The sequence below is a fragment of the Macaca nemestrina genome, chromosome 15, assembly GCF_043159975.1.
Source record: "Macaca nemestrina isolate mMacNem1 chromosome 15, mMacNem.hap1, whole genome shotgun sequence".
Classification (NCBI taxonomy): Eukaryota; Metazoa; Chordata; class Mammalia; order Primates; family Cercopithecidae; genus Macaca; species Macaca nemestrina.
In genome coordinates this window covers 103245307-103265917 of record NC_092139.1, presented here as the reverse complement: position 1 = coordinate 103265917, position 20611 = coordinate 103245307, and the positions used below count along the sequence as shown (strand labels likewise).

Genomic DNA, 20611 nt, shown 5'->3' with positions numbered 1-20611 from the left:
TATAGCCTACACTGTACCAATCACCACATTTTGGCCAATCAAATGTAGCCAACTGTTCGAACCGTGTTCAGATAAGGGAAATGCCAACCTGTAACCAATCCAGCTGTTTCTGTACCTCATTTCTGTTTTCCGTATGTCACTTTCCTTTTTCTGTCCATAAATCTTCCACCACTTAGCTGTGGAGTCTCCAAGCCTACTCTGGCTCAGGAGGCTGCCCCGCTCGCAAATCGTTCATTGCTCCGTTAAACTCCTTTACATTTAATTTAGCTGAAGTTTTTCTTTTATCACTGTGTATCCACCACATTCAGTGCTCCCTTTTTCTTAATTTTATTTATTTATTTATTTATTATTATTATTATTATTATTATTATTTTGAGACAGGGTCTCACTCTGTCGCCCAGGTTGGAGTGCAGTGGTGTGATCTCAGCTCACTGTAACCTCTGCCTTCTGGGCTCAAGTGATTCTCCCGCCTCAGCCTCCCGAGTGGCTGAGACTACAGGCATGCGCCACCACGCCTGGCTAATTTTTATATTTTTAGTAGAGACAGGGTTTCACCAGGCTGGCCTTGAACTCCTGACCTCATGTGGTCCTCCCTCCTCGGCCTCCCAAAGTGCTGGGATTTCAGGCGTGAGCCACCGTGCCTGGCCAGTGCTCCCTTTTTCAGTCCTCATAGTGACATTTGAGCTAGGTTATTCTTTTCAAAATTCCCATTTTACAGATTTTTAAAAAAGCGTCCTTGGAAGTTATGCCACTTTTCCTGGATCACAATATTAAAAGATCACAATTCATCTTCTAATAATTTGGCAAGTCATCCATGGTCTTCTTTTTTTTTTTTTTTTTTTTTTTTTTTTGAGACGGAGTCTGGCTCTGTCGCCCGGGCTGGAGTGCAGTGGCCGGATCTCAGCTCACTGCAAGCTCCGCCCCCCGGGTTTAGACCATTCTCCTGCCTCAGCCTCCCGAGTAGCTGGGACTACAGGCGCCCGCCGGCTCGCCCGGCTAGTTTTTTGTATTTTTTAGTAGAGACGGGGTTTCACCGTGTTCGCCAGGATGGTCTCGATCTCCTGACCTAGTGATCCGCCCGTCTCGGCCTCCCAAAGTGCTGGGATTACAGGCTTGAGCCACCGCGCCCGGCCTCATCCATGGTCTTCTAAGCAAGGCGCCATGAATATATGGCATATAGAGACAGAAGACCGTTCCCTGCTGGCTGGGTTGAGGGACTAAGAAACAGAGAGCCCAGATGGAAGGGGCAGGGCAGAGGTGCAGGCTTTTCTCCTTGTTGCCACTAGATGGCAGTAGGGCCCCCATTGTCAGCCCCTGGGGCAAGGTCACCGACTGTCTTTGCCTTTGGCTCTAGCAAGCCAAGATCCTGGACAGACTCAATGCAAAAATAAACAATCGAAGAGCATGTTGGCTTGGTCCTTTGCTGGTCTCTCAGCTGGTCTCTCACGTAGAGCAGGTGAGAGAGTGAGGGGGAAGGACCCCAAATTAGACCAGTTCTTAGCCATGAAGCAGAGACCCTGAAGTCAGACTGCCTGGGTTCCAATCTTGGGCTTGGTATTTCCTAGCTGTGTGACTCTGGGAAAGTAACTTACCTTCTCTGTGCCTCAGTTTTCTCAAGTGTGAAGTGAGGCTTGTCAAAGTGTCTCCCGCAAAAGATAGGGCTGCTGGGTGGAGGGGTGCCCCCTGGTGTGCACTAAGTACAATATGAGTTTGTGGCTTTTATATTCCTGCCTCTGAGGCACTCACAGGGTAGGGGAAGGGGGCACATCTGCCGGGAATGGGTAGAGCGGGGTAGGAGGAGTCCTGGCAGGGGAGCTGTTCCTATGCAATGGGCCTTGAAGAAAGGGGAGGATGGGTGGATGTGGGGTTAGGTGACTGTGGAGGTGGGGCTGGTCTCTGTCCAGGTGACAGGTGGATGGTGGAGCTGGAGGAGCCACTCCGAGCCTCCAAGGCTGGGGAGCAGGGAGGGAGGCAGCTCGGTGTCCCAGGCCACACCTGTTGACTGGGGGATTAGGGTGTTAGGTCTTTGCCAGCCCTCCTCCAATAAGCCCCTCTGGGCCTGCAGGGAGAGGAGGAGCCTTGCCATGTAAACTGTATTTTTAGTTCCCTGTGCCTCTCCCCGGCTGCTATAAGACACCTCTCCCCACCCCCAGCCCTGGCCGCTTGGCTGGAAGCTCTGCGAGGACAGCTGGGGAGAAGGGGAGCTGTGGTCAGTATGACGGATGCTGAGGGGCTGGAGAGGGGCAGCCCCGGGGGGTGGGCTCCTGGGAGTCTGGAGCAAGCTTGGGGGTCCTGCTGCCCCATCAAGGGCCTTGAGCAGGTCCTGCAACTCCCAGGCCTCAGCCCTGCTCTGAATCCTGGCCTGGCGCTGGTCCAGGAGGGTAGACTCTGCCAGGGAGGCACAAGCTAAGCTAGGGGTGGGGAGGGAGGGCCTGCGGGCAGGGGGGAGGCACTGCCCAGACTGGCCTCCAAAGGTTGATTCCCAGAAGGAGGAGGAAGACAGTAGTGAAGATCGCGGGGACTCCTGGCTTTGAGGAGCCAGAGTTCTCCTTCTTGCCACATCTTTGATGTCCCTTGGTGGTGTCTTAAGCCCAGATTTACCAAAGGGAATTGTCAGCTGCCCAAGGGCTAGCAAATTCCTAGGTCACCTAGATTGGATTTTCTGACCATAAAAATTGTGGGCCAGGTGCACAGCTGCCTGAGGGGCTCCAACCTGTGCAGGTGGGTGGGGAAATCCCCTTTGCTATAGCATTCTGTTTGTGTGCATGTGACCAGAGGTGAGAGTGGGTGGAGACTGAAGATGGCAGAGCCCGTCTTTCTCCACTAGACTGAGGCCCCTGACTTGCCTTGCCTGGGGAGGGTGCTCAGTGCAAGTCCTGGGATGTTCAGTCCGTACAAGAAAAGTCTTGGGTGAGCCTGCTCCTTCTCTTGTGAGGCAGACTCAGCTGGGCCTCTATATCCCCAAGGAGCAGGCAGAGCCACCACAAGGGAGTGCATGTGACATGGAGGCATCTTTTAGTTCGACATAAAAAAGGATTTTTAAAGCTTTAGGTAGTGAGCTCACCGCTCCCAGGAGTATTCAAGCAGATGCCAGATGATGATCTGTAGGGAAAACTACATTTAATGCGAAATTGGACAAAATACCATTGAAGGTCTCTTTTAGTCATAAGATACTATGGCCCTGTAACTCTAGATTTCTCTGCTTCTAGCTCTCTCTGAGTCTGGAATCTAGAACCCAAGTTTCTCAGGTGGTGAAAAGTTGAAGACTTTGACGCTCTAGAATTTTAATTATTGGGAGCCTTGAGGATGATTCTACAAGTCTCAGTTGTGGATTCAAAGGATTCTGTGATATGAAAGGGAAAAAGAGGAGGTCTGACTTGATGGGATCCAGTTTTTCCCCATTGGGTATCAGACTAATGTGCCCTGCATTCGTGCGTGTGTATGTGTGTGTAGCATGAGCGTGTAAGGCTGTAGAAAGTTTTGCACACAAAGGCAGCCTGGCTTTCCTATCATGTGTCCGCAGCTTCTCTGCCCCAGCCATAATGAAGGCTGTCACAGGGATAATAATAGCCCCCAAACAGAGCTGGTGACTCCAGGTAGCCATAGCAACTGTGAGGTAACGCTGCTCTGTTGTAGAGATGTGTAAGTACAAACAGATGTCGGTGCCTTCCCATTAGCTTAAAAGGTAAAACTTAAAAGGTCTGTCAACTTCAAAGCTACAGGTTTCCATGAGCACGCCAGTTAATGGGGGCGCTTGCCAAGCGGGTGATAGCTTCATATTAAACACTTCAGCATCAGTAATGGGTGGATGAGATTTTAAATGCTCAGGCTGTCCCCAGACAACTCAGGAGGCCAGAGATGGGAGAAGAGCTGGGATTCGGGTAGGAATCAGCCCTGCCCTGCTCCGCACCCTCAGGGGTGTTCTGACACTGTCGGGAGGGCGCAGGCCAGAGAGCATTTGAAAACCGCACACTGCGTCTCAGTCGCCAGCAGTCTCGGATGTGCCCCCCAGCCTTCCCCAGCGCACCAGGCAGGTGGCCCCGGGTCAGGTGTGGCACAGCTCAATCCCATCTCCTTCTTTCTGTCCTCCACTCTCTCACCTCCAGCGAGTGACCAGCAATAAGGGTCAAACTGCTGAGAGTCTGAGACCGGGGCAGACCCTCTCAGAATTGTCTTTCCTTCTGAGGCTGAGCCTGGAACAGACTGGGGCCTCAGTACTGGGCTGTTGAATGAATGAATGAACAAAGGAACACACAGATGACTGACTGAATGAATGAATGAGATCCCCTTTGGCATCCCCATGGCTTTTTTTTTTTTTTTTTTTTTTTTGTCTTTTGAGATGGAGTCTTGCTCTGTTGCCAGGCTGGAGTGCAGTGGCACGATCTCGGCTCACTGCAACCTCTGCCTCCTGGGTTCAAGCGATTCTCCTGCCTCAGCCTCCCAAATAGCTGGGACTACAGGTGCATGCCACCACGCCCGGCTAATTTTTGTATTTTTAGTAGAGACAGGGTTTCACCATGTTAGCCCGGGTAGTGTCATCTCTTGACCTTGTGATCCACCCACCTCGGCCTCCCAAATTGCTGGGATTACAGGTGTGTGCCACCACACCCGGCCCCCATGGCATTTTTAGCTACTCATTTTGTTACTGCTTCTTCCACTGCTAAAGAGATGGGCCTTTGGAGGTCGGCTGGCCTAGCGTTTGGGGTTGACTTCTGGAAGGTCACTAGGGAATGGGGCGCCAGACACGCAGCCGGTGCCTCTGACCCTTTTGGTCATTAGGAGTCAGCTGACTCTGTACACAGGATGCATTGAATGGAGACACAGGGCTCCTCCAGGGAGTGGTGGCTCCTGGCAATCCTAGAACGGTCACCAGCTAGGCTTTAGAGACCCGCACAGAGGGTGTTCTGACCCAGAGTTGCACTGGGGAACTCCAAGTTTGGGGAATTTTTTTTTTTTGAGACAGAGTCTCGCCCAGGCTGGAGGGCAGTGGCCGGATCTCAGCTCACTGCAAGCTTCACCTCCCGGGTTCATGCCATTCTCCTGCCTCAGCCTCCCGAATAGCTGGGACTACAGGCGCTCGCCACCACGCCCGGCTAGTTTTTTTTGTGATTTTTTAGTAGAGACAGGGTTTCACTGTGTTAGCCAGGATGGTCTCGATCTCCTGACCTCGTGATCCGCCCATCTCGGCCTCCCAAAGTGCTGGGATTACAGGCTTGAGCCACCGCACCCGGCCAGGGATTCTTTTAATTTAAATCTTTTTCTAGCTACATTTCCTATCTGTCCAATTCTTACCAAACATCCCTGTCCACATTCTGAAGACAGGATCTGACTGGCAGAGCTAGTAGACGCTGACTTTTCAGATGGAGCCCTGACAATGGCTTTCTCAGCTTGGCTGTGACTGGCAGCAGGTTTGGGGGAGAATCGTGTGTCTCAGAACATGACTGGCCGCACCTACACCCCAGCAGGAGTGGGGCAGGGCAGTTATCTTCAAAAAGCTGTGTAGGTTGGGCAGTCGTTACTGACACATCCAGTGCAGAGCCAGGATGGCCCAAACACTGGCTTATCCTTTCCAAATCTCGTCTCCCACAGCCGTAAGGTGGGGGTGGTGCTCGCTACCTCACAGAGGTGTTGTAAAGATTAGACGTAATCTTGCCAGGGAGGCACTTTGTAAACTGTGAAGTCCTATGCAGATGGAAGGAAAGGCCTGTGCCTGCCTTGATCATAGTACTATACAAACTGTACTGTATTTTCATTCCTCTTAGTTATCTCCCTAAAGAGACTCTGAGTTCCTCGAACACAGGAATGTGTTTTATTTGATTTTGTTATCCTCAACATGTAGCAGTGTCTGAGACACAATAGGTGCTCTATCACTGTGAGATGGATGGATGGATGGAGGAACAGATGGATAGATGGATAGATGGAGGCATGGGTGAATGATGGATGGATGGAGAGATGGATGGAGGGGTCATGATGAATGGAGGGATAATGAGTGGATGGTTGAGGGGATGGGTGGATGGATGGAGGAAAGAACAGATGGATAGATGGATAGATGGAGGGATGGATGGATGGAGGGAGGGATGATGAATGGAGGGATGATGAGGGGATGGGTGGATGGATGAATGGAGGGATGGAGGAATAGATAATGGAGGAATGGGTGACTGATGGATAGATAGATGGATGGAGGGAGGGATGATGAATAGAAGGATAATGAATGGATGAATGAGGGGATGGGTGGATGGATGAATGGAGGGATGATGGGTGGATGAATGAGTTGATGTATGGATGGATGAACAGATGGATAGATGGGTAGATGGAGGGATTGGTGGATGATGGATGGATGAGTGGGTGGATAGATTAGTGAATGGATGGATAGACAAAGAGATGATGGATGGATGAATGGATGAATTAAGGGATGACAGACGGATGGATGGATGAGTAACTGGATGGACAAATGGATAAATGGATAGATGGTTGAATAAGTGAATGGATGGAAGGAGGATGCATGGATGTAAGACAAGGCTAACCATCCTCCACTCACTTTCTTTGCAAGACCTTCCACCTGATTACTCAACAAACATTTATTCAGTTCAAACTTGGCACACAGCACCATGTGAGGCCCAAGAGATACATGGGCTAATAAAACAGAGTTCCTGCCCTCCTGAAAACTGAAAAGAAGGGGCCCTGGCTTCCTGGATTCAAATCCCAGCTCTGCCAGCAACTAGCTGTGCATCTGTGATGTTTCCCCACTTCCTCTCAATTAAATGGGGATAATATCAGTACTTATCACATAGGGAGGTCTTGGGGGGATTAAATGAGTTACCAAATGCCAAGTGTTTGGGACAGGGCCTGGCACCCAGCAAAGTCTCTTGTGAGTGTTGGCTGCTATTATCCTAATAGAGAAGCTGGCATGAAAACCGGGAAATAGGATGCCCCTTGGGCAATACGACAGGAACCTACACAAAGAAAGGAAAGGAGGAAGCAATGAGTTGTGTCTTGAAGGAATATGTCAAGAAAAACTTTTCAGAGGGAAACCTTTGAGCAGGGTCATGAAACCAGGAGTTCTCTAAGAGATTGTGGACTTGCCTGGGACCACCTGGCTATAAGCACAAAACCATTCGGTTCCTTTCTGTCACTTCTGGCTGGGTGAGGGGTCTCTGGCAAAGGGGCAGAAGGTGCGTGAGAGGCTACGAATGGCCAGGAGTGTCCCGGGGCCAGCCGGGGCGCCTGGTGGCCAAGCTTAGAAACATGACAGGTCCTCTTGGGAGGGCTGATGGCAGGGAGCGTTGGGTTTCAGGCTGCTGGCGTCGGCATCCGTGGTGCCCTTTCTCTCGGTTATGAGAGTCCAGACGGTGCCCAACCTCCTCCCCTTCTTTCCACACACACAACCACTCCACCCCCTGTGGCCTGAACTGTCCTGCCTCACCACAATGGCACCTGCCCTAAAATAGCTTCCCATGTGAGGGCTAGAGAAAGGAAAAGATTAGACCCTCCCTGGATGAGAGAGAGAAAGAGAAGGAGGGCAGGGGAGGGGGAGAGCGAGCCATTGAGGGATCTTTGTCAAGCATCCCAGAAGGTATAAAAACGCCGTTGGGGCCAGGCGGTCTCAAACCCCAGCTGTTGGGACCAGGACACCCAGTGAACCCATACTTGCTCTTTTTGTCTTCTTCAGACTGCGCCATGGGGCTCAGCGACGGGGAATGGCAGTTGGTGCTGAACGTCTGGGGGAAGGTGGAGGCTGACATCCCAAGCCACGGGCAGGAAGTCCTCATCAGGTAAAGGGAGAAATTCTATTGCCCCGGCCGCCCACGCCCTAAGATCAAGGGTGTTCAGCGGCAAGATGGAAAGTTTGTACTGGGGTAGGTCAGTTGGCTGCATTAGTTAAGGGTGTTAGAACCCTCACTTGCTTTTTCTTTGCTTTTAAGTGTTAGGAATTGGGCTCAGGAGAGGGAAAGGAAGCCATTTCAGGCTCATGTCAGCAGCTGGAGGAAGCTCGAGAATCAAACCTTGGATGCTCAGAGTCCACCAGGAAGAATTTTAGAATTACAGACAGTCAGAGTTAACAAGGGCCCTGAGAGATTTTGTACAGCCACTTCTCTTACAGGATGAGGACAAAAAGGGACTGAGAAGGGGAGGACATTTCCAGAGTCACAGCCCATTAAATACTCTTAGAGTGTCAAGGTTAAGACATGGTCTTCAAGGGGAGACAGATCCGGTTCTAGACTTGGCTCTGCCACTGAGCCGCTGGGTGACCTTTGGGAAGGTACTCAACCTCTCGGAGCCTCAATTTCCTCTCCTGTACAGTGAGAGGATATCCTAATATCTACGTCCTGGAGGAGAAGTGAGAATTAAGTAAGATAATGCATGCGACAGGCCTGGCTTGGCTCCTGGCATATACTGAGTACTAGAAATGTTAGTAGCTATTACAGATGAAGCCCAGGCTAAGGACCTTTCAAAGCATCGCAATGAGAGAACAGAAGATAGAGGTTCATTAGTGACCTTTGATGTTGAGTATGTCTCCAGTTTGAGAGCTCGGAATGATGTGGTCTCCAAGTATATCCTGTCTTCTACCACAAGGACTTCCAGAATACACCACAGAAAACAAAATTCTGAGTTTCGCAAATAGAGGATGGCTGTGGTTTGTACATAGAAGTGCATCTCCTCATTGCCTTCCATCCCAAATGGTGATACGGTCTTCTCTTCTCCTGGCCCCTTCCCTCACCATTCTGAGCTGGTTCCGTCACAAGTCTAATGGGTTATGAATCAACATTTCTGCCCCCGGGAGGAAGGAAGTGGGCTCCGGGGTTGCCACAAGTAAATGGATTGTCTTTGGCACTTTAATTTGCAGATTAGTTTCTCCTTATTTGTGAGCCAGAGCCAATTTTCCTCTTCCACTCTGTCATCCTTTGGGTCTCCCTTGGGCTTTACCCATTTCCAGCTTCCGTCTGCCTTGGGAGCATGGCTGGTCCTGGAAGCTCCGTTATCTAAAATTTGAGCCCTTAGTGGTCCGTGCTAGAAACACTTGAGGAAGGACAGTCGAGTTTACTATTGACTCTAATGGCAACATGGTGTGTTCATTATGTCTTTCTTCTCCTGTCCCTGTCATCTGGCTGCAACAGGCCCTGCTGGATTGCATAAAGTGCCGCCCCGACCAACACACACACACACACACACAAATTGACATCAACTCCTGGGCCACCGATTTGCCGTGTGATCTTGGACCAGTCTCTCTACCTCTGGGTCTTATTTCTCTGTTGGTTGAGCGGTGGGATTGTCTTCCACGGTCTCTGAGATCCCGTCCCACGCTCGTGCCCTAGAATTCTGAGTCCATGATGCACCTTTGCTTTTGGAGAGGAGGTAGGACAGTCAGGTGTGGAGTTAGGAGACCAGAGTTTGCAAAGCAGAGGTCCTTCCAAGGTGATTTGGGAGCTGCCAGACCTAAGGCAGTCGACTCGCATGTCTTGAAAGAGACTCAGGGTGCTGCATCATCAGGGAGGCTCAGGGAGGTTTGCCAGGGGCTGGGGGCCAGGGATAAAACATAATGCCTAGGGCTGCTGGCCCCTGAAAGGTCCTAGAGGCCTGGTGCCCTGTCACGTCTTAGGCTGTCGGACAAGCAGAGACTGTGCCAACTGGTTCTGCCCTCTCAGTGTTTGGGGTACAGGGAGGATGGCCGCCCTGGGGGCAGGGTGGAGGAGGCTCACGCCCAGGACTGCAAATGTCCCCGTGGGAGTTGGCATCTTGGCTTTGTTCTAGATACTGACTCTGGATTTTCTAACTGACCTTGAAAGGTTATGTCTCCAGTCTTCCGACTGTAAAAGAGGGCAAATTCCGTGAAGCCCAGTCTGTAAAACACTGAGGCCTTCACTGCAAGTACACGAACATCAAATTCTACAACACAGAAGCTTGGGAGGTCACTCGGAGATTCTGGCTCCAGGAGTGGGGCTTCGGAAGGAAGGGGGTTGCTAAGTGGGTTCCACACCCCAGTTTTTCCTTTCTTTACTCAAATCTTTTTTTGTTTTATTTACTTTGGCTTTTTTTTTTTTTTTTTTTTTGGAACAAAGGAGTTCAAGGCCATAAAATGTTTGAAAATCACCAGTGGTGATTTTCATCACAGGGAGGAACTGGGCCTGAGAGTCTGCACTGGTTAATGGCAGCCACAGGCAGGCCCCAAAATTCCTGGGTGATGGCGATGACAATGGTAGAGATGATGAGAGGAGAAAGACAGCAACCATTTATTCAGCACATACTGCACATACTGATTACTGGGCTCTGTGTTAAGTGTTTCACTCACTGAAGCCTGACAACAATCTTATGACGTAGATATGATTATGATCACCACATTTAACAGAGAGGTTAAGTAACTTATCCCAAGTCACACAGCAAGTAAGAGAGCAGCTGGAATTCAAATTCAGGCAGCTTGGATCCAGAATCCTTGCTCCTTTTTGTTGTTGTTGTTGAGATGGAGTCTTGCTGGGATTATAGATGCATGCCACCATGCTTGGCTAATTTTTGTATTTTTAGTAGAGACTGGGTTTTGCCATGTTGGCCAGGCTGGTCTCGAACTCCCGACCTCCGGTGATCTGCCCGCCTTGGCCTCCCAAAGTGCTGGGATTACAAGCATGACCCAATGTGCCCAGCCCAGAATCCTTGCTCTTGACCACTATGCTATACTGCCCCATGACCTTGCCACACGCAAGATGGGCTGCCATCCACACTCTGCTTCTTTTATTCTAGCAGAGCCAGACGGGTGTTCATGGATCTGAGCGTGTGCTCCATGTTCCATGTGGGTGTCCAACTGGGCCTCAGTTCAGAGAACAGCAGGCAAACGACCTCCCTTCTCTTTGACTTGGCCTGAAGATCTGTCTGATGAACCAGGCCCACGGACGGCAGGGTTGAAGCTGGAAACACAGGCAAGCGGGGCTTTCGGAAATACTAGAGAAAACGCCTTCCGTCCATTTCCACAGGCTGAGGGGCTTCCATCTGTTCATTTTCCGGGTGGCTGTTATCAGGCAAATCCAGGAGAACGGCCTTCTGTGGCTGCCTGGGGGGCTCCTGGCTGCAAGGCCTGGGCCCACAGGAGGGCAGGCAGCTGTGTGGTACCGGAATGATCTGGTGGGAACAAATTAGCTCAATTCTGCTCTGCTGTTTAAAGTAAATATGGGGCGGGGTGTGGTGGCTCAGGCCTATAATCCCAGAACTTTGGGAGGCAGGATGGGAGGATTGCTTGAGTCCAGGAGTTCGAGACCAGCCTGGGCCACATAGTGAGACCTCTTCTCTACAAAAAATAAACAAAATTAGCTGGGTGTGGTGGCGGGCGCCTGTAGTCCCAGCTACTCAGGAGGCTGAGGTAGGAGGATCCCTTGGGCCCAGGAGATCGAGGCTGCAGTGAGCCGAGATCACACCACTGCACTCCAGGCTGGGCAACAGAGCGATAACCTCTCTCAAAAAAATATTAGTAAAGCAAATACGAGCTCTCTCCCTGGCTGTCTGGTGCTGAGAGTGGAGAGTAAGGCATTGGTGGGTCTAGACCTACCCTTTTGGTTTACATATGGATGAGCCAAGATCCAGAGAGGCTGACTTCAACATCACAAAGCACATTGGCACCAGAACTGGGACCGGAACTCAGCTTCCATAACTGTCAGTCCCATGTTCTCTTCCCTAGATATCAGAGGGCAGGAGCAGGTCCCAAAATGTCTGAGACCCCCAGCTGTCTTGTGTCCCAAATTCTTGGCCCTGTTCTGCCCCAGACAGTCTCCTTTCAGCGTCCTGACCTCGGACCATCGCCTGTGCTGCCAGGTCTTGCATCTGTCAGGCGGGAGTTCAAGGATCATTGTCGCCAGATAATAATAGTCAGGAGCTCAGGGACCCTTGGATGAAAGGTGTCAGAGACAAGCTGTCAGTGACGCACGATGATTTGGACAGCGTCCTGGGGCACGGCGGCAGACCACGCCCAACGTGGGGGAAGGGAGTCTGTGTGGCCCAGTGGGTTCGGGGCTGGACTCACATCCCGGTTTGCACGCTTGTGTCAGGACACATGCGATCTTGGAGCAGGTGAATTGTTGATGTTATCAACAGGACACACTATTAGGAATCTAGGATCCTGGGATAGGATGGACTTTGAGATCAACAAATCCAGCCCCCTCTTCCAAACGCACAATTATTTTATCACCCAAAGGAACACACTTTCAACACCATTCTCACACACTTACTATTTGATCAATAGTCAGATCTCCCATCAGGAAGGGGGCCTAATAACTTGTTAGGTCCAACTTCGAATATGTGCACAGAGACACACACAAATGTGCACTTTGTTAAACAAAGGTGATCGGGCGCGGTGGCTCACGCCTATAATCCCAGCATTTTGGGAGGCCGAGGCGGGCGGATCATCTGAGGTTGCGAGTTCGAGACCAGCCTGGCCAATGTGGCGAAACCCCGTCTCTACTAAAAAATACAAAAAGTTAGCCGGGCGTAGTGGCACACGCCTGTAGTCCCAGCTACTTGGGGGGCTGAGGCAGGAGAATTGCTCAAACCCAGGAGGTGAAGGTTGCAGTGAACTGAGATTGCACCACTGTACTCCAGCCTGGGCAACAGAGCAAGACTCCATCTCAAAAAAGAAAACAAAAACAAAAACAAAAACAAAAAAACATGAACTCATTCTCGGGTTGAGGAGCTGAGCGTCCTGGTTGTGAAACATCCTCCGCATAAAACCCCGGGCTGGAGACTACGGGGATCAGGTGCTTCCTTGTGACAACTTCTGGGCGTGGTGGCTCAGGGCGCAAACTGGAGTGTAGCCACAGTACATACTGTGTACTTTTACGAGGATGTCATGGAGCCTGGAAACCATAAAAGAGGAGCTTTGCAAGGAACTGAAACCGTTAGACAGGAGAGAGAACCCTGAGCAGACAGGGTTGCCCCTGCCAAACATTTCAGGCTGTGGCACAAGGGAAAGGGTGGGAGTTGTGAAACTGTTTCATTTTGGGTTTGGGTCTGGGCTCTGCTGCTGGCCAGCCACGTGACCTTGGGCAAGCCACTTATCTCTGTGGTCTTCCATGAGTGAAAGGTGGAAACTCATTCCTACCCAGAGGGCACGTCTGACTCCCTTTAACCAGCACCCACCTGCTCACAGCAGGAAGGACCGAGATCTAAAGCTGGAGGTGGGTGCTCAGGGTCCCAGCAGAGGCCCCTGGGGCACCTCACTGAGTGCCTGGCAGGAGTGGGTGCCTGTCTCAGGGCTGGGTTGGGTTGCTCCCACCAAGATCCTTCATCGTCTGCACAGTGAGGGGACTGGGAGGTTCAGAGAGTCACAGCTTGGGCTCAAAACAAGCGACAGGTTTCTGAGTGTGAGGATTGTTCTGGAGTGGAATGGTCCTCACACGTAGGAGTGAGCCTCCTGTAGCTAGAGGTATTTAAGCAGCTGAAGGACAATCCCTAGGCAGGAAGTTGCAGAGATGGTCGCAGCGTGGACTAGAACTGCTGTTTTGGTCACTCAGACCTCATAGCCTGGCTTCTCTGGACAGCACCCCTGCAATAATGAGCTGGCAACTTTATGCCTTGGAACCTCGGTTTCCACATCTGTAAAATGGGAATAATATGAATGACTCAAAAGGAAAATGCAAGTTGAGTCTACCATAGAACCTGGCACATAGTAGGTGCTCAGCTAGTCCAGGGTCCTTCAGCCTCAGTGTTCCTGGCCCACCCACAATGCCATTCAGCCATCTCCTCTTCAGGCAACTTGGGGGAAATTGGAGTGAAACCAGCGAGCAATGCAGAGATGCTTTTTTCCTTCCTGCCCCTCATAGTAAAGAAGATGCTAATGATAATAAAATAACAATAGCAAGCATTTATATGACACTCAGTATGTGTCAGACACCCTGTTGGTACATAGCACACACTATCTCACTTAATCCTTTAGGTAGGGACAAGTTATCCCCATTCCTTGTATGAGGAAGCTGAGGCACAGAGAGGTGAAGCAAATGGCCCAGGGTCACACAGCTGGGAAGACAGGGAACTAAACTGGAGCTCTAGTCTGGCTGCCCCCAGACCTCACACTGCACCTCCCATGCCTGACTCCAGCCTTCCCTGCGCCCACAGGCTCTTTAAGGGTCACCCTGAGACTCTGGAGAAGTTTGACAAGTTCAAGCACCTGAAGTCAGAGGACGAGATGAAGGCGTCTGAGGACCTAAAGAAGCATGGCGTCACCGTGCTCACTGCCCTGGGCGGCATCCTTAAGAAGAAGGGGCATCACGAGGCGGAGATTAAGCCCCTGGCGCAGTCGCATGCCACCAAGCACAAGATCCCTGTGAAGTACCTGGAGGTAGGAGGCAGAGCCTGGGCAGGTGGGAGGATGTGGGGAAGGCCTCGGGGTGGGACAATGGGATCTGGGCTCGAGTCTCAGCTCAGCCACTAACTTGTGGGATGTCCTATGCCACTCCTCTCTGTGCCCCAGGCTTCTCATTTGTCAAGGGGACTGCCACCCACTTTGCCTTCCTCCTGGGATCGTTGAGAATGAACACCTTTAGCATTTTTAATTTAGCATGCCAAATTCACATCTTATTACCAAAGAGGAAGGGGAGAGGGGATATTGGGTGCAAAATTGGCATCCTCTGCATGGGTAGGTACCATTATCATATCCATTCGATAGATGGGGAAACTGAGGCACACAGAGGTTAAGCAGCTTGTCCATGGTCACAGAGGTGGATAACAGCAGAGCCAAGATTCAAATGCAGGTCTCCATTACTACAGAACCCCAGCCCCTGTGCCACTGGGAGTCTGGTACATGCAGGACTTACGTGGCAGGAGCTCAGCAACTGGTGCTCAATTTGGGGTGGGGTGGAACCCTACTGGTTCCAGCATCTTCACAGATGGAGAGACAAGACCTTGGTTTCCAGCACAAGCAATGGGTTTGAACCTCCTGAGATGGGTTGGAAAGTTGGGTGGATCAGGGTTGGGGACAGGAGCCTGGGCTTCAGGTTGTGTTCTATAACTGGTGGGAGGAGGCAATCTGGGGAGAGGAGGGAGCTGGGGATGAAGGACTACAGGGACAGGTGCATGCCCCGAAGGTAGAAACAGCAGGAAGTCTGGTGCAGCAATGGGATGGGCCACAGTGAGCATTTGCTGCCATGCCTAGCACATGGTATCCATCCTCCAAGTTGCCTCATGGCCAAAACAGCTGCAAGAGCTCCAGTCACCTCTTCTATATCCCCGACTGGAAGGGGGAGAAAGAGAGGAATGCTCTCTTTTGAGGAGTTTAAGGAGTCCCAGAAATCTCATCCAACAATTTTATTTACATCTCATTGGCTGGAAGTTAGTTCTGGAGCCACCCTGTCTGCATGGGAAGCTGGGAAAGGTGGTCTATTACCCCTCCAAATACAACTAGTGTTCTGTTACCAAGGAAGAAGGGGAAATGGATATTGTGGAGGTAATTAGCAGTCTCTGCCCCAGGCACGTACCCTTCTCATCCCCATTTTACTGGTTTGGAAACTGAGAGCTCAGAGGGGTTAAGTAGCTTGCCCAAGGTCACACAGCTAATAAGCCAGGAGGTACAGTCAGATCTATGGTACTCTGGAACCAGGCTCCGAATCCACTGTGGCACAATATCACCTCTTGCTTGACAACCACCACCACCCCTCTTTAGCCTCAACCCTTGCACCCCACCCCGCAATTGTGCAGAGTCCTGCCTGCCCAGCCGCTCCACATCACCAGCCTGAACAGACAGCCCTGCACGTGAGGCCATCCCTGCCTCCCCATCTTCTCTCTGCAAATCCCTGTTCATCCACTAAGGCCCAGTGTGAAGCCATCTCCCCTACTTGGGCCCCAGGCCCACGAGGCCCTCAGCTTCTCCATCTGCCAGCGCCTCTCTGCACCGTGGTACTTTATCCTCATCCCCGGCCATAGCACTGACAGGCTGTGTTATAATTTGTCTCTTTGCCCAGTGGTCTCCCAGCAGGCACTCAGCTCCCGAGGGGCTACCATTTCTGTGCCCCAGTGGCATGTGGTTGGTTCACCATACACTTCCAATGAGTGAGTTCTCTCTCTCGAGAGGAAGAAGCTGAGTCTTGGATAGAAAAAACCATGCAGCCAAGATATCACAACCAGTTGGCCGCTAGAACCCAGGTCTCCCTAGAACATGCTTAATCTGATGCATAACCTCTGCAAAAAATTAAGGCAGAGCCCAGGCGTCTGCTCGTCCCCCTCACGGTGGGCCGTCCTTCTGCGCTGTTCATAAGGCAGCCTCCACCTCACCGGTGGACAGATCGTCTCTCTGAGGGACTGAGGGGCTGCACAGGGTGGTGGGTGCCGAGAGAATTTTCATTTCTCAATTATGCAGTGGCCCCATTCCACTGTTTGCTAGATATGAGTGGCTCTGCCATGGACTCTAGAAAGTCTGAGCTGGGGGTCCAACCAGGTCATCTGGGTGGGTGAAGTCACACATGGGGTCGGGGCATAGGTGGCCCTGGAACTTGGTTCTCTCAAGTTCTCTAAGGACAGGGCTTGCTCCATGACACCCCGAGCCCCCACTTTGTTTTGTGGCGTTCATGAAATGGAAGGTGAAGTTAAGCGTCCACCTCGATGCCCGAGAGGAGGTGTTTGTGGAGCTGTTCCTCTTTCCAAGCGGAGGGGCTTACGGGGTGTTGATGCTTCTTGAGGCCTCTCTTTGCATGTCCCCCCCCGCGACTATCCCTGCTTTATGTCACTTGCACCCTGGGGCCCTGAGAAAACGAGAAACCCAGCCTTGGTTCAGCCACTGCCTCCATTCCCAGCTTTGGCAGTGACCTGCCCACAGCCTCCTGGGCACAAATCCATCTCTGCTCTCCGCTTCCTGTGTGACCTCCGTCTGGCCACTTGTCTCCTCTGTAAAATGACACTCCTTGGTGCACCGGCCAGGGCTGCGGTTGGGATCAAATCTGGTTAACTGTTGAGAAAGCACAGCCGCGTTTTACATCCACCAGTCTTTCCGTCCCTAAAGCAGCCCCATGCTACATCTCCGTTTTCCCATGCCCATCTCTGTTATCCAGGCGATGAGACCGCAGGTGCTAAAGCAAATGGCAATGCTGAGGCTGATAGCAGACATTCTCCATCCTGGGAGCCAGCCATGGGTCTCAGGCCTGTCCTCTTCCTCTCTCTACTTCCCTCCCACCAGTGTTTCTGCGCTTGGTACAAAAAATAGGAGGCTGTGCTCCCAAAATAAGGGCTTTAAAACAATAACCGTATCAAGTCATTAAGTATGCAAAAATTGCACACACACAAATAGAAATAGTTCCTTTCTAGACTTTCTGATTGCAAAATCCTGAATACAATAATGAAATCTGAGCATTTCCCTTCTTTTCTGCTGCCCCCATGCGGGTGGTGCCCTGAGCTCTCACCTGACTTCAGTGGAATCCACATCCTGGTGGAGTGGAGGGGGCTGTGGGTAAGAGCGTGGGCTCCGGAGCCAGCCCTCCTGGGTCCAAATGCCCCTTCCATTCAACCTCCTCTTGCCTCAGTTTCTGCATCTCTAAATCGAGGGCAGTGGTAGTATCTATCCCACAGTGGCTGTGGGGATCAAAGGGGTTAATCCATGGAGATCACACAGACTCTCACCCGGTGCCTACAAAGTGCTCAATACACGGTCCTGGAATAAAGAGAAGGTGGGAGGAGACCTGGCCCCCATCTGGCTCCTGGTTTGTCCCACCCAGGTGACCACCTTCTCTCTTCACCCTCCCTGCAGTTGATCTCGGAATCCATCATCCAAGTTCTGCAGAGCAAGCATCCCGGGGACTTCGGTGCCGACGCCCAGGGGGCCATGAACAAGGCCCTGGAGCTGTTCCGGAACGACATGGCCGCCAAGTACAAAGAGCTGGGCTTCCAGGGTTAGGCCCCTGCTGCCTCCACCCCACCCACCTGGGCCCCGGGTCCAAGAGAGGGCGGGGATCTGATCTCGTGTAGCCGTGTAGAGTTTGCTTCTGAGTGTCTGCTTTGTTTAGTAGAGGTGGGCAGGAGCAGCTGAGGGGCTGGGGCTGGGGTGTTGAAGTTGGCTTCGCATGCCCAGCCATGGGCCTCCCTGTGGAGTGTCATCACCCTGGGAACCAGGAGTGGCCCTTGGCTCACTGTGTTCTTCATGGTTTGGGTCGGAGTTCATCGTCCTTTCTTCTAAATCCCAACCTAACTTCTTCCAACCTCCAAACTGGCTGTAACTACCCCAAATCCAAGCCATTAAGTACCCCTGACAGTGGCAGTTTTCTGGCCCCTTGAAGACAGCAGAATGTCCCTTTGCAATGAGGAGGAGATCTGGGCTGGGCGGAGCAGCTGGGGAAGCGTTTGAGTATCTGGAACATGTGTGTGCCTTCTCAGGTATGGCAGTGACTCACCTGGTTTTAATAAAACACCCTGCAACATCTCAGTCTCTGCCTGGCATTTTTCATCTCCTAGAGTAAATGACGCCCCCACCAGCACCAGCATCAAGGAAGAAATGGGGGGAAGGCAGACCCTGGTTTGTGTGTGCAGAGAGCCTCAGGGAAGAGGAGAAGGGGAGGAGGAGAAGCAGGAGGGTGAGAGGGACAGGAACCCACCCTCCTTAGGCCACCACTCAGAGGCAGGCCCACTGCAGGGCATGGGGAAATGGAGGGGACAGCCTTGGCCCCAGCCTTGGGAGCGTCTTCTCTTTGGCGGAGTGGGGAGGCAGTGAACAGACCTCTGCAATACAAGGAGAGAGTGACAGGTGCGCCGGGCTGTGGGAACCCAGAGGAGAGGGGACAGGTTGAGGGAACAGATCGTCATTATGGCTGCAACACCTTCAGTAACATGGGAAGGTCACCCGGCTAGTAAGTGGTAGAGCTGGGACTCAAACTACGGCCTGGAAGGCAGCAGGGACTCCAGCCAGGGAGACAGCAAGGCGGCCAGCCAGTGGCAGCTGCTGACCTTCTGGTCACAGAGAAAGGACAGACACATGGGGAATAATTTACAAACACAGGCCAGGAGACAAAATCCATATCCGCAAAGGCAGAGTGCACGGGCAGAATATGTAAGTATCGCTGCAAGAGCCAAGAATAAAATGTTGGCATCTAATTGTGGCAGCCAGGAAGCAAGCTGCAGCAGAGGGTGAAGAAAGGGGCCTGGAAAAGGGCCTGCTGGGCTGGACCGGCCCAGGTGCCCAAGCCATGAGGGCCTAGAATGACACCACGACTCTGGGCATCATCTCTGGGAAGCCCCAAGTCCTGGGCACCATAAATCTCCAGTAGCTCCCAGAACAAGGGACCTTGAGCCCCCACGCCCTTGAGCATCTCTCGCGGGGTCCAGCCCTCCCCCTCCCCCATGATAATCGTGACCTCACTGTCCCAAACCTCAGACTAAGCGCAGGCTCACAGCTGCTGGGCAGAGCAGTGCCCCTCTGCTGGATGTGGACACGTCCCAAATCTTAGCACACTTATTTATCAGGCTGTGCACACTTATTTATCAGGCTGTGGCACTAGACAACCGCATTAAAGGGGTACCTTCTTCCTTTCTGCGCCAGGCTTTGGGAATTCGTATCCTCTGTGAAGAGGTGGGAGACAAAGGAGGGGAGTCCAGGGTGAGGGAAGCTTTTTGATATTGGAACCTGGAGAAAAATTCCACGTACTGAGAGAGTAATTCAATTGAACACTCAGGCAATGAGCAGTTCTGTAGAGGATTCGTGTGCAGGATTTAAAGTTGAATAAACTGGGTCCCTGTCCGAAAGCCATTGACAATCTAGTCAGGGAGACAGATGTGTTCTGATAATTAAATCAGGGCAGAACACCATTAGGGATGCAGAGATGCACTCGTTATTTGTTATTCATTCAGCATCCATTCAACACATGTGTGCTAAGCACAGCAATTTTTTAAAAAAAATTCCCAGTTTATGTGCACCTTGGATGCACACGATGCAACTTATTCTGTGTGTGTGTATGTGTGTGCGCGCGTGCGCGCGCGTGTGCCTGTGACTCAAGGGGACTTGTGTTTTGAATCTTCATTGTGCCTGAGTGGCAGATACTTAACCTCTGTTTATTTGAGATTTTTCTGTGGTTTTGGGCTTATTCCAAGGGGCTTATGTGTGCCAAGTTGTGGTGTGCGTGCATGGGGAGGTGGCAATCTGGTGGCTGCTGTCATCTGTCCCCAGGAGTGACCTCCGCACTGCTGCACCCACCTGGTCCTCAGTCATTGTTCCTTATCAGATCCTCTGCATAGGAAACTGTGACCCCTTTTGCCAGGGACCACTTCCTCCCTGAAACACTCTTGCCCCATGAAGGCTCTGCCTGGAATGTGAAGCACGGATTTTCTCTGGGCTCAGACCCCGCAGACCTGTCTGAGCTTTTTTTTTTTTTTTTTTTTTTTTTTTTGCCTCCTCTAGGACTTGGCAGGGCTTGTGCAAGGCGGCTCTGTACAGTTGTATGGGTTGTGCACTCCACATGAGTGCCTGGACGAAGGGAGTAATAGGAGCTGCATGCGAACTGTGCTCCAGTTACCAAGCTGTGCACCCAGAGGGGATGCCTTGTCCTAACCCACGCAAGGTGCTTTATGAGCAGGGACAGAGCCTCTTTCTCTGAGAACCATCTGCAATCTGGCTGTTTTCTCCGCAGTTCTCTTCTTTTTTTTTTTTTTTTTTTTGAGACGGAGTCTC

At 51.7% G+C, this 20611-nt stretch overlaps 1 protein-coding gene across 2 annotated transcripts; it reads left to right on the top strand.

Annotated features, from left to right (window-relative positions):
• The first annotated feature begins 2156 nt into the window (after positions 1-2156).
• Positions 2157-18376, top strand: LOC105464533 (myoglobin). Of its 2 annotated transcripts, none has more exons than XM_011712527.2 (4): positions 2157-2209; positions 7670-7772; positions 14089-14311; positions 17705-18376. In XM_011712527.2, the coding sequence occupies exons 2-4, from the start codon at positions 7678-7680 to the stop codon at positions 17849-17851; spliced, it is 465 nt and encodes a 154-aa protein (XP_011710829.1). In that variant the 5' UTR covers positions 2157-2209; positions 7670-7677; the 3' UTR covers positions 17852-18376. The 2 variants fall into 2 exon arrangements, with proteins under 2 accessions (XP_011710829.1, XP_011710828.1); XM_011712526.3 differs by lacking the exon at positions 2157-2209 and adding an exon at positions 7426-7573.
• Positions 18377-20611: the final 2235 nt, after the last annotated feature.